This window comes from Urocampus carinirostris, chromosome 5 (genome assembly GCF_059441175.1).
Source record: "Urocampus carinirostris isolate Australia breed hairy pipefish chromosome 5, RoL_Ucar_1.0, whole genome shotgun sequence".
NCBI classification, from domain to species: domain Eukaryota; kingdom Metazoa; phylum Chordata; class Actinopteri; order Syngnathiformes; family Syngnathidae; genus Urocampus; species Urocampus carinirostris.
This window is the reverse complement of record NC_142353.1, coordinates 37943924-37957025: the sequence shown is the minus strand read 5'-3', so window position 1 is coordinate 37957025 and position 13102 is coordinate 37943924. Positions and strand designations below refer to the sequence as shown.

The window sequence follows — 13102 nt, the reverse complement described above, 5'->3', positions numbered from 1 at the left end:
CATCTGATTGGTCACACAGATTATTGAAGGACATCAAGTTAGTTTTTATTAGGCGCGTAGTGTACAAGAGCATTTACTCTCTGCGGTGTATTTTCTATAGACAATGTGTGGAATATAAAATGTAATTTCAAATGTGGAATCCCCTCAAATCAAACGAATCGGATGAACAGTCCACCTGAAAGTGGAGAAAAAAAGGACTAGGACGGCTTTTAAAAAAAAAAACGCTATCCATGAGAAAATTGTTTTTTATTTAGATAATGAACGAAAATACAAAAGCTATCATATGAACTTGCATTTCCTTAAATACTCAATACAAAAACAAAAAATACAAATTAATTGACCTATTGACCAAGAAAGAGCTGACATGATTTTGATCACCTAGTGTCCGTGCGTTTTATTCTTCCTAATGTCATGAACCAGAACAGGATCAGGACCCAAACGCGTGACGTTACTCACACAAGCCTTTTATTTTACGGGATATGGGGAGTCACATTAGGAAGCAGTCTGGCGTGAAACGATAGGAAGCCAGAGGCTGACGAGATCGATACCAATTGCCCGCGTTGATATCGGACAGATGGGGTCAATACTGGACAGGATGGGACAGACCGGATGGATAATGAAACAGGATATCGAAAATAAACAGGACAAACTAGACGGGAACAAAAAATGGAGAAATTAATAAACAGGATAAAGATAGACGGAAACAAAACTGGAAACCGAAATAAAACAAGACAAAATAAAAAGGAACAATACCGGACAGGAAATACCAACAGGAACAGGACGAGTCGAAACCCACGTCTTGTGGGGCAGGAGTTCGTTGACGGACTGACAAAAGGAGAGTGACAGGACTGGGTTTCAATAGCAGGGAAGCCAATCTGTCATCGAGCCGCAGCTGGTGCCACACGGGCAGGGCCAGTTGGGCGCCATGGCAACTGTGACACCTTATTCTTTTTAGCACCCGTTTTGGGTTGCACTACAAAATACAGTGACATCTAGTGGTCAAATATTTCACAGTGTCCCTTTAAAAATGTCCCTTCATTATGGCATCATTTTATATTTTGATTGAATTTTATTATATCGAGATTTTTTTTCCATTTATAATACTCCAAGACTTTTGACATTTTATAGTTTTTTATCTATCTATCTATCTGCCCTGGTTTTTTATAAATTGCTTTTTTAATTGTTTCAAAATGTGATATTCAAGAATTGAGATGGTTTAATTTGTATTTTTTTTAATTTCATAATCAAGGGCGGCAGGGCAGTGAGTGGTTAGCGCATCTGCGGCTGAGGTCATGCTTCAAATCCAGCTACCAGCCTTCCTGTGAGGGATTTGCATGTTCTCCCTGTGCTTAGGTGAGTTTCCTCCGGGTACTCCGGTTTCCTCCCACATCCCAAAATCATGCATGTCAGGATAATTGGCTAGTTCAAATTGTCCCTAGGTGTTAATGAGCGAGTGAGTTGTCTGTCTCTGTGTGCCGTGCGACTGGCTGGTACCCGGTTCAGGGTGTCCCCTGCCCACTCCCCGAAGATAGCTGGGATGGGCTCCAGCACCCCCGTGACCCTACTGAGGATAGGTGGTGCAGATAATGAATGGATGGATGGGTGTAATGTGTATCCATTTTTCTGCACCTCTTATCCTCACTAAGGTTGTGGGGTTGCTGGAGCCCATCCTAGCTGTCCTCGGGCAGTGGGCAGGGGACACCCTTAGCTGGCTGCCAGCCAGTCGCAGGGCACGAAAGGACATACAATTCACTCGCTCATTCACACCTAGGGACAATTTTATCCGGCCAATCGACCTGAAATACATGTTTTTGTAATGTGTGAGAAAAACTGGAGTGTGAAAGGAAACCTACACAGGCACACGGAGAACATGCAAACTCCACAGTGGAGGCTGGAATTTAACCCTGGACCACCGCAATGTAGCGCTTGTCGCTAACCACCCAGATGTCTTATCGCATGCGATGTGTATGTGATTGTTTATTTCAACGATTTAAAATATTTAGTATTTTTAGCACTCGGTTTGTTTTTATTATTTCCCTGTTCGAATATGTTGTTGTCATATAGGTAACATTCTTTTTTATGTAATTGTTTTTATTGTCAGAGCATTTCAATTCATTTTATATTTTTTTTCTTTTAACACATTTTCTATAAATCAGGTGTCTCCAACATGGTGTCTAGGGGTACCAGGCAGCCCCCTAAGAACACCTGTGTAGCCCGCGGGCAGGTTCTGAAAATAGCTCACCAAAAAGGCTTATTTTACTTCTAATAATTACAAACTGGTAATCTGGTATCAGTATTTCCACACACCACTGCCCTCCAATGACCAAGGTCCAGCTCGTCTCTAAAGCTGTCCACCAAAAAACAACAGCGACCAGATGCTGAAGGGACTGTACTTGAGTCAGATCAGGGGGATTATCCTGATACTGGTAACCATGGAAACCAGCACTATCTGTTTCATGTGGGGGAGCAAATCCCAACCCAAAAAGAGGCCTGGAGAGAGATGGACACCGCCAGGCTTTACTTGCTCAGAACACACCACAGGAAGTGATTCACCGGCATCTCTGGCGGTTAAGGAATCCGTAAACCGTAAATAACATAGAAACAACATAGTGATGATTTAAGTTATTTTCTAAATGCCTGTCAAACTGGTAGCCCTTCAAGTCAATCAGTAAAAAAAGAAGCCCTCAGCTTCAAAAAGATTAGTGACCCCTGTTCCATTTTTCAATGTGGGATTCATACCTGTCAGTGAGGACGGTCTGCTCGACGAAACGGTGGACGAGCATGGACCGGAGTCCGTTTGGGCGTTGGTGGTCTGGGGTCCGGCCCTACTCTCATCCCTTAGACATGCCTCTAGAGATGCCCGGAGGAGTTGTAATCGCTGCGACGAATGGTCGCGCCGCATTTCAGCCTGTCATCACAAGAAAATGCCTTTGCTGTTATCCCGGCTTGACATCCTTAAAGAACCCGAGTCTCTGATCTGTAGTGAAAAGTTCGCCTGAACCTCAGCCTGGTTATTTTATTTTAGATGCCTGCTATACTAAAAATGAGAACAAGAAATTCTCTTTAAACTATTTACTGAATGCCTGAAAGATTGAATACACAGCTGTGGAGCCGTTTTTGGCATGATGCGGAAGAAGTCTTTCTTATAAAAGATAGGGCCTAGTCTTGTACTGTTTTGGGGTGTGGCGGGTGTCATGATGACTGATTAGTTTCACCTGTGCCCGCTCGTTTGGTGCCAGCTGCTGCGGGCTTCCTGATTGGTTCCCCGTCCTACTTAAGCTCAGTCCTTTCACTCGCCTGTTGTCAGTCCGTCAGCGAACCTCTGTTTCTACAAGGCAAGCACTTTGACTCTGACTCCCGTCGGTCACGATTTTTGCACCCATTCTCCACCCGTCTGTTCCTGATTTCCCTGTTTGTCTCCGGCTACGACCTGTCTTTTGACCCCGACCACGTTTTGCTCCCCCATCCCGGCTTGTGACCTGTTTTTTATCCTGACCACATTTTGATCTCCTGTTCCGGCTATCGACCTGTTTTTTCCATCTTCGACACCACGATCTCCCGCTCCGGAAGATCCACTTCCGCATTCGTAACACGTTCCGATTCTGTGAGCAGCTTGCTTCCCGCGTCCAGCGAGCACCAGATCGCGGGCGCTGCCTTTTCTCTTTACCTCAATAAAGTTGTGGTGAACGTTACGCATCTGGGTTCTAATTCCGTTCTGGTCGTGACAGTGGGGGCGATCGTTACTAGCCTCAATGTGACTGTGTTTGACTCATTGCGGTTATGTGGGTTTAACTGGATGAGTCCAAGAGTGTTTTTATAATAAGAGACACCAGTGCAAGGTCATTTCACAGCAACCTAGCGGTAGAGTTCAATAAATCTGAGAGACCTAATCTAAGGATCCCCATGTTTGGGTTGCCTTCAGGGTCACTCAACTAAACTTGAGCTTTGGATATAATGTGTGTATCTCCCCCCTCTTGAGTTGCCCTAAAAAGTCAGATCATCCCACCTCTTGTTTATGTAGGCAAAAATCCTACATGTGCACGCGGTGTCAAGAACCGGAACAGGATCAGGACCCAAATGTGTGACGTTTCTCACACAAGCTTTTATTTTAGGGAGTCATGCACGTAGGGCATGGTTCTGGCGTGGAAAGACAGGAAGCCAGAGACCGACGAGATTGATACCAATTGCCCGAGCACATATCGGACAGATGGGGTCGACAGGATGGAACAGACAGGATTGATATTGATACAGGATATCGAAATTAAACAGGAAAACTAGACGGTAACGAAAACTGGAGAGAATAATAAACAGTGCAAAACTCGACGGGAACAAAACTAGAAACCGATATTAAACAGGACAAAATAAACGCCAACAATAGCGGACTGGAAATACCAACAGGAAACAGGACCGAGTCAAAACCCACGTCTTGCGGGGCAGAGATTCGTTGACGGACTGACAAAGGAAAAGTGAGAGCACTGAGCCTAATGAAACGAAAAGCCAATCTGTCAACAGGCCGCAGCCGGCGCCACACGGGCGGGGCCAATTGGGCGCCATGGCAACCGTGACACACTGTGCCCTACACGGCAATTTTGCTTACGAGGGGTCCGCCCCCCTCAGACCTACCCCCTTAATTGCCATATCTTCAGAGATCCAAGGTGTGTTGCAGTACATAATGGAAAACGCTAAACAATACAGAAAATATGTGACCTAAAATGTTTTTCAATATTGCTGTACCAGATTGCAAGCAGGAAACCTGTAAGAGCGCATGAGCAAGCAAAATCGATAACATTTACATGAACAGGGTTGGGTAGGGTTACTTTATCTGGATTACTTTCAATTACTTTTGGATTACTCCAATACCAAATCTGCTAATAAAAGACGAAAGAAACTAAATATGAAAAAAATGACTCAATTTTGTGCAGGCTTGGGGAGTAACGGAATACATGGAACGGCAAAAATGTTGGCAAGCTGTTTGGATTTATTTTCATTTTGTTTCTGTCGCATTCTATGTTCGTTTTGCCGGAGATCAAAGAGATCAAAGCCAGGAGAGAAAGCTTACCACGTGTTGTGAGTCATCATTTTATTCATATTTAGTTTTTTAATTTTATCTTTTATTAGCATATTTGGTATTGGAGTAATCCAAAATTAATTGAAAGTAATCCAGTTAAAGTAACCCCTACCCAACCCTGTATATGAATCAGTTATTGTAGACCCAGATCTATTCTATTCTTTTCGGTGTTGTCCATCTTCCCGGGGGTCGTTTGGTCGCTTAGGTTGGTTCTCCCGCCTTGCAACCTGTTGCACAGCCAATAGCTGCAAAGAATACAACTGCATCCACAAAATACATGAAAATGCCTGAAAAAACTACCACTTTTGTATAAATATGCTTTTCTATGATATCAACTATCTAAAAATTATCTTCAATGATCTAACAGTACCTCTAAGCGGGCATTCTGGTCTGGTAAGGACATGGTTTCCATTTGTGCCAGCACATCTTGGGCTAGCTGCAAGGCGTCGTGCTCACGTTGTGTGTAGTGACGGAGTTCGGCTAAACGGTCGTACGCCTCCGATGTTTCTGAAGTAGGAGCCAGACAGACATATTATGACTTGAACGCATGACAGGTGCACTGAGAATCTTGTGATAGAGATAAAAGTTTGTATGCTAACAGGCTAGCTACATAATAGAGATGTATTTAGCTAGATAGCCAGATAGCTAGATAGCTAGCTAGATAGATAGATACTTTCACCCCCGTAGGGAAATTCACACTTCCAGCAGTATCTTTTTATTGTTTATTAACAGATTAACAGGATGGCCTTGGGGTGCTGCCTTGTAGTTTAGCAACAGCGGAGTGGATGACGTCACACGCTAGACCAAAAGTTCGACGTCCCTGTAGCAAATGGAAATCTTTGTGCCCAGGGTTACACCACCTCGTGTTCACGTAGATAGCGAGACCACCTCCTCTCCGATCCCGCAGGCTTTTGTGTCTCTGTCTGTCCTAACAGCGCTGAAGCTGGGTAGCTCCACGTTAGCGTCCGGGATGCTAGACGTGAGCCACGTTTCCGTGAAACACAGCAAACTGCACTCCCTTCATTGTCACGTATAACAACGTAGTGAACATTGTTTACAAAAGAGGTTAGACGTGGCACTCAAGGATAAGCATGATAAAGAAAAAACGGTACTTGGAGAGCCACTAGTCGCTGCACCCAAGCGTGGTGCTATATTGTTTATTTGTTGTATGGTTTATTATTCATAAACATAGACTAATGGAACCAAAAAATTGCCACTGTTTAGCACAGGGCTGTCAAGCTCATTTTAACTCAAGGGCCACACAATAGAACAAACATTCTCTCAGGGGCCGGACTAGTAGATTAGAGCAAAAGAAAAAGAGAGAAAAAGAAATAAGAGAAAGTGAGGGAGAGAAAAAGAGAGAGGGTGGGACAAAGAAAAAGAGAAAGGGAGAAAGAGCGAGAATGTGAGAAACAAAGGAGATAAAAAGAGAAATAGTAGGAGAGGGGGAAAGAAAGAGAGAGAAAGAAAGACATCCAAAGAGAAAGACAGAAAGAGAGAATGGGAAAGCAAGAGAGAGAAAGAGAGCAAATAGAGAGGAAAGGAAGAGAGAGCACAATAAGGTAAAAAGACAGAGAGAAAGAGACAAGAGAATCAAAGAAAGAGAAAAAGAGGGACACAGAGAGTGAAAGAGAGAGAGAGAGACAGAGAGTGAAAGAAAAAGGAAGAAAAAAAAAAGAGAGAGAGAGAGAGAGAGAGAGAGAGAGAGAGAGAGAGAGCAAGAAATACAACTACAGCGTCTTTGTGAGAAGCACTTGGCTTTGGCAACATCAAGTGGACTCATTTTAACCTGCAGCTCATTTTTCTCTTGCGCTTCTCTGAGTGTTGTCCCCCGGGCCGGATTCAATCCCTTAGTGGGCCTGATCCGGCCCGCGGGCCGCCTGTTTGACACCCCTAGCTAAACTTTAGCTGATGGGTTTGATGATATTATAGGATGCGGTCAGGCTACCCTGCTAACAAGCTACGCATGTAGGTATTATTATTTCTTCCCCATGGCCATAACCACCCTAAACAAGTGCGCAAAACTGTGGTGATATATATACTATTATTCTAACTTGGTCTCTGAGCACAAAGATGTAAATATGATTTCTGTCAAGATTACCGATGTGAATCACCTGTGCCCGCTCCTTTGGCGCCAATTGCCTCGGACTCTGATTGGCTCCCTGTCCCTATTTTAACCCACGCCTATCCGTCCCCTTTTGTCCGTCCGTCTGCGAACCTCAGTTAACACTAGGCAAGCCATTTTTTTACCCTGACTCCCACCTGTTTTTTGCTCCCATCCGTCCCCCGGCTTCGACCCGTTTTTGATCCTGAATACGTCTACTCTCCCGTCCCGGCTTTCGACCTTTTTTTGTCCCAGACCACGTCTACTCTCCTTTCCTGGCTTACAACTCGCTTCCAACTCCGACCACGTTTTTGCTCTCCTGTCCCGGCTGCTGACCCGTTTTTCCGTTCCCGACACCGCTATCGCTCGCAGCGGAAGATCCACTTCCACGTTCAGAGCGACCTGCTTCCCACGTCCAGCAATCACCGGATTGTGGGCTCAACCCTTACTCTTTCTTCCAATAAAACTTGTGAGAAACGCAACGCAAGTGGGTCCTGTCTCCGTTTTCAGTTTTACTATTTATTCTGACAGTCTTTTATCTTCTTTTTATCTTTAAATGGATAATGGGTACCATTTAGTGCTTCCTAGTGGTACAAAAACTTGTATTCAATAAAAAAAACAACATTGATTTGAAAACTGGTCAAAATGACATTTATTATCATACCAATGTTCGTTTTCTTTTTTTTAATAATAGGTTGTGACATTTGTATTTCTTTCACCTAATAGAATCCATACCTAGTAGTCTGCCATTTTTGTCTGGTGTCTTTTTGCTTATTGAGGCATTAGTTTTTGTTCGCATTAGACAACAGTGCCATCTAGTGGTCAGATATTACAGACTAGGGCTTTGAAGTCTTTATCACATGTTTATCAGGAGTGCTATGTCTAAACTCGTTGCATACAGTGTTTACTACGTTGATATCGATTACAATAAAGACATTTATTTTCTATTGTTTCACTCTTATGTAGTTTAATATTCTAGTAAATTAGCCTGAAGAGGGACGGACGCCACCAGGCTGTGCTTGCCCAACACACCGCAGGAAATGGTGCCTCTACGACCCTAGTGGTTAGGAGATCCAACCGACCAACCTACCATGGTAAAATATCAATGTTTGCAGACAGTTCCAGCCGATTCTGAAATAACCTTGCCAAGTATAGATGTTGATTCTCAACTTCCGTATTGGTTTTTAAACCACCCTAAACATATCCCCTATTAACTTTCCTGATTGTTCTTAGCATGCTAACAACTTCACCTCAAACTAAGAGGGAGAATCAATGTCCGCCACGTCAACATATCCAATTTCAGGTCACTGGTGACAAGAAATTAATGATTATTTGTAAAATGTATGTCATGCTCGAGTATCAGACAAGCATCTGTGCCTTCTACCAGCCAACAGCACAGTAGATCCAGCATCTAGTTATTCTTTGTCCAGTAGGTGGCAGCAGATCTGCTATTTTATAATTATCTGGTATAACTATCCGAAATAATGCAATAACAATTTGGGGATATGACGTTTGTCCTTACACCCGTGGATACTAATTTTCCAATATAATGTATTTTTAATCATTTCAGTTAAAAAACATGGAAAAATGTAGTTTAAAAATAGTTCCACTGGTAGATAATTATCATTATTACAGTAGTAGTGGTTAGCGCAGTGGTTAGCGCGTGTGCGGCACAGTTCTAAGGTCTTGGGAACCTCCTGTGTGGGTTCAAATCCAGCTACCGGACTTCCTGTGCGGAGTTTGTAATTTCTCCCCGTGCTTGCGTGGGTTTCCCCCGGGCACTCCAGTTTCCAAAGACATGCATTTCAGGTGGATTGGCCGGTCCAAATTGTCCCTATGTGTGAATGAGCTAGCGAGTTGTCTGTCCCTGTGTGCCCTGCGATTGGCTGGCAACCAGTTCAGGGTATCCCCTGCCCACTGCCCGATGATTGCTGGGATGGGCTCCAACACCCCCGCGACCGTACTGAGGATAAGCGGTGCAGCTAATGAGATTAGATGAGACAGAGCTGTTCATATATGTTCTTCTGGAGGTCATTGTATCTGATCTGAGATTATACATTATGGCATCGTTGCTCCTTTTTTTTTTTTAATGAGTGTGTGCGGTTATTTATGCTCTTCAGTATATCTCTTCATAATACTCCGGCCATTCCCACGTATCTTTGACTCCTAACTGGCTCAAGCAGACAGGAAACCAACAGAGGTGAAGATTAGATGCAGCATTGTGATACCTACCACCGGAAGATCGTTATAAAGATTTTAAGTGTATTTTTACCATTTTAATAGAAGCAAAAACACAAAAAAAAACAGATTGAAATTGTAAATCAACAGCAAATTTAGATACCGAAATTATTTCTTTGCACTATACTCTAAGACACAACCACAACGAAATTGGATAAGAACAATTCTATATTGTCTACATAGGCTACGGTATAGCCTATTTACCACTGATCAATTTTTCTAACAAATAGTTTCTGATGGGTACACAAAGAATACCATGAGATTTGAAGAAATTCATTCCAACAACTAAAACTGAATGACAGGAAGGTTGATCTTGTGGAATGTGGATGACAGTCTGGTACGTCTGCCAAAGTTTGGAAGTCCTGGGTTCAATTCCAGGTACTTGTGTCTGTATGGAGTGTTCATGTTCTCCCTGTGCCTGAGTGGGTGTTCTCAAGGAACTCCGGTTTCCTTGCACATTCCAAAAACACGCATAGCATTTGATTGGTGGCTCCAAATTGATCTTAGGAAACTGCGAGTGAGTGATTGGTTGTCTATCTCTGTGTGCCCTGCGATTGGCTGGCAACAAGTCCAGGGGTGTCCCCTGCCCACTAACCAAAGTCATCTAGGATGTGCTTCAATGACTCTAGTGAGGGTAAGTGGCTGTAAAATGAATAAATGTTGAACTTTAGATTTTGTGTCTTCATGTTTTCCTTCTGTAGATTTTCACTATTTCAGTCTTCCTTTGAGATTTAGAGCTGGGTGAGTACAGATTGCAGATATATGTGTTGGTTTTAAAGTACCAGCTATCGTCTATTCCATCTGACAGTCAGAGCCTATAATTGAATAGTAAATTACTTTTACATAAATGCAATATTAAAGGTGGGGTGCGTTGTTTGAGGTGTCTATAAAAAGTTAAAAGTATTTTTTTTTCTATAAAGTATGTTTTAACAATGTCTACCTGAGTTTAAAGAGCCTTTACAATATTTTCCCCACTGCGCCTAACTGCTTTTATCTTACTTTTAGCGCCTCTGTTGGGGGACTTGGAACACATTAAGAAGCAGGAAACGGGGGTGGAGGGTTGGAGAGGGATTTCATGGTCATTCCTAGGTTTTTTGTTAGTGTAGCCTGAAAATGGTAAACAAAAACGCCTGTTTCAAATACACTTCAAACGCCAAAAAGATGAAAAAAGAGGCTGTGGTCACAGCTTTAAGCCAGGAGATGGCGTCAGGGAGTAGCAACATTTCAAATTGCAGACACCACCTTTAAAGGGAAAGAGTGTAATATTTAGAGCCCTCTAGTGGAACAAAATAATACTTTGAAAAAACCTTACAAGATTGATTTGAATGGTTGGATCCCTTAACCACAAGGGTCATAGGGGCACCATTTCCTGTGGTGTGTCTTGGCCAAGTACAGCCTAGTGGCACCCATCCTTCTCCAGGCTAACATGTTTCCACCTGGTTTCGAACCTGGAACCTTTTGTGAGTTAGGCAAATGTGCTAATCACTGCACTGCGGGAACATATTGAATGAAATACATGAACTATCATTCCAATCATAAAAAAATCAGGTTGAGAAATTTGTATTTCTTTTACACAGTGGAATCCGCAAAAAAGTCGGAGCCATGTTTGTAATAATGCCTGCTGCCATGCTGTGTATTAACAGTGCCATCTACTGGTCAAATATTACACATTGGGATTTTAAGGAAAATATTTTATAGGGATTCAAATGTATGACTTCAAAGAGAAATGCTCATTTTTGCAACATTAAGGGGATTTTAAGCATGGGTATGAATTGTATCAATATTGACACCAATGAATTATCTAGATTTGGATATTGATCTAAGAACTGTGGTACGTTATCAAAAATCTCTACTCTCTATTGATGTTGCAAGTAGCCTAACAAAACTTTTTTTTTAACATTCTGAAAGTTTGTATGTACAATGTGGAGTGAAATTTATAGTATTTCAAAAAAGACCTCGGAGCGGGGAGATGTTTTCATCCCTGTCGGTTTGGTCGCTCGCAGCCTGAGCCACTTTGATAATGTGCAGGCGGAGTAGTTTCATTTTGGAGCGACTGTCCTGAAGCATCTGCTGAGCCGTGGAGAACATGGGTGCGATCCTGTGGACCAGCCAGGATACACCCCAAAAGCGTGTCTTGCCAATTCAGCTGATGACTTTGACTGCAGGGACAATCTGAAATCATAAATTGTATTTTTTCCAGATATAAACCAGATATATGTTTCTAAACAATAGTGACGTCATTGGATAGGACACCTTGTGGTGAGGCAAAACAACTGTCCCATACCTGTCAACCTGAACATTTTTGCCGTACAAAGTACGTTTATTATGCATTTTAAGACGTGTACGACGTACAAGAAAATCTGTAAAACGCAAATTTGTCAATTATGGGTACCATCCTGTATACACTGTCTATCACGAAACGGCAAATCAATCAAGTCAAACGAATTCGTCGCGGTAGCCTCTATCTCGGTATAGTTTTTTTTTTTTCCGTTGCAAACGAAGCGAGCGGTTTGATGCTACTGTAAGCACGCCTCTGCCGCCTCGAATTTCACGTGGTAGTTGTGTAGTGAAAGGAAGTCCGTCTCTTTTTAGAGTACCGGCTTTTTCGGCTCAACTCATTCAAGAGAGCCGGCTCTCAAACAGCTCACTTGCTTTGATGCATTATTTTACGAATTATTATGTTGTATAAAGAAGTTAAGAAAAAAAGGAAGTATAAAAGGAGAAAATGAAAAGAGACCGGTTTGTGGTTATCCCTTTAATCAGTATATTACCAACAATAATTTAATGCAGAAAATAAATTAATAATTTGAATAAGAAAATGTATTTTTCTGCTTCATTATATTTGCATGTATTTTTCCTCCTACAGTGAACGTCCAAGCTACTTAGTTTTTGAACTTTTTTTTTATAATAAACCTCAATCATGTCGAGCAACTCAGTATCTCACAACAAAATGGTGTCGTCACGTTTGAAGCTTGTTCCTAATGAAATGGCCATCCATGTGCTACTTCACACCCACAATCTGATTGAACAAGGTCTGGTCAAGTCATGTTTATTTGTTCAGCTCTTAATTACAAAAACTCTCAATGGGCTGCACAGACCACCATGACAACACGCCCTGAGCTGAAACCTAAATGAATATAACTAGATAAGTAAACACTGAAAAAAGGAGCGTTCTTACTATGCATGGCTTTTCGAAATTGTAATTTCCGGCATTGGGCCAAAACTTTACTACCTCCAAAATCTGCACTCTGAAGAAACCCGGAAGGTGGCATGTTTATTCGTTATCATTATAAGAAAGAGCAAGCCATTTTCAACACTCGTCCAAAATTGGTTAAAGAAATTAGCGTGTGTTGACAATGACAACTTTATAGACAAACTGTAGCAAATTCTGATATTTTGACGAACTGGATATCTGAAGTCCTGGGTTTCTTCACTAACAGGCAGAAATAAAAATCAGTTTATCGTCCATGCAGTCTTTTGTTGTCATGAGGAACGATTGCCTGATATGAAAGTGGATTATCCTTCAAACGAACATGTTGATGTCATATTCGCCTATTTATCGTTTAGATGTTGCCGTTCAGTGACGGTCTGAAATCGTAACTTTCCTCATCCGGTAACGGTATCACGCCTCATGCAGGTTTTATATCGCCCTCAGGGTCTGTTTGGAATCCTCTTTACCCCACACGATAATG

General features: G+C 42.3%; 1 protein-coding gene across 6 annotated transcripts in view; it reads right to left on the bottom strand.

Annotated features, from left to right (window-relative positions):
• Positions 1–13102, bottom strand: part of LOC148366260 (serine/threonine-protein kinase N2-like) — a 42837-nt gene that overhangs the window by 20451 nt on the left and 9284 nt on the right. For all 6 annotated transcript variants that reach the window (XM_088336697.1, XM_088336696.1, XM_088336699.1 and 3 more), the window contains exons 3-5: positions 11366–11582; positions 5439–5575; positions 2740–2908 (exon numbers count right to left, since the gene is read on the bottom strand). In XM_088336697.1, coding sequence (XP_088192823.1) covers positions 2740–2908; positions 5439–5575; positions 11366–11498 — 439 coding nt within the window. In that variant the 5' untranslated portion in view covers positions 11499–11582. The remainder of the gene's footprint in view (positions 1–2739; positions 2909–5438; positions 5576–11365; positions 11583–13102) is intronic.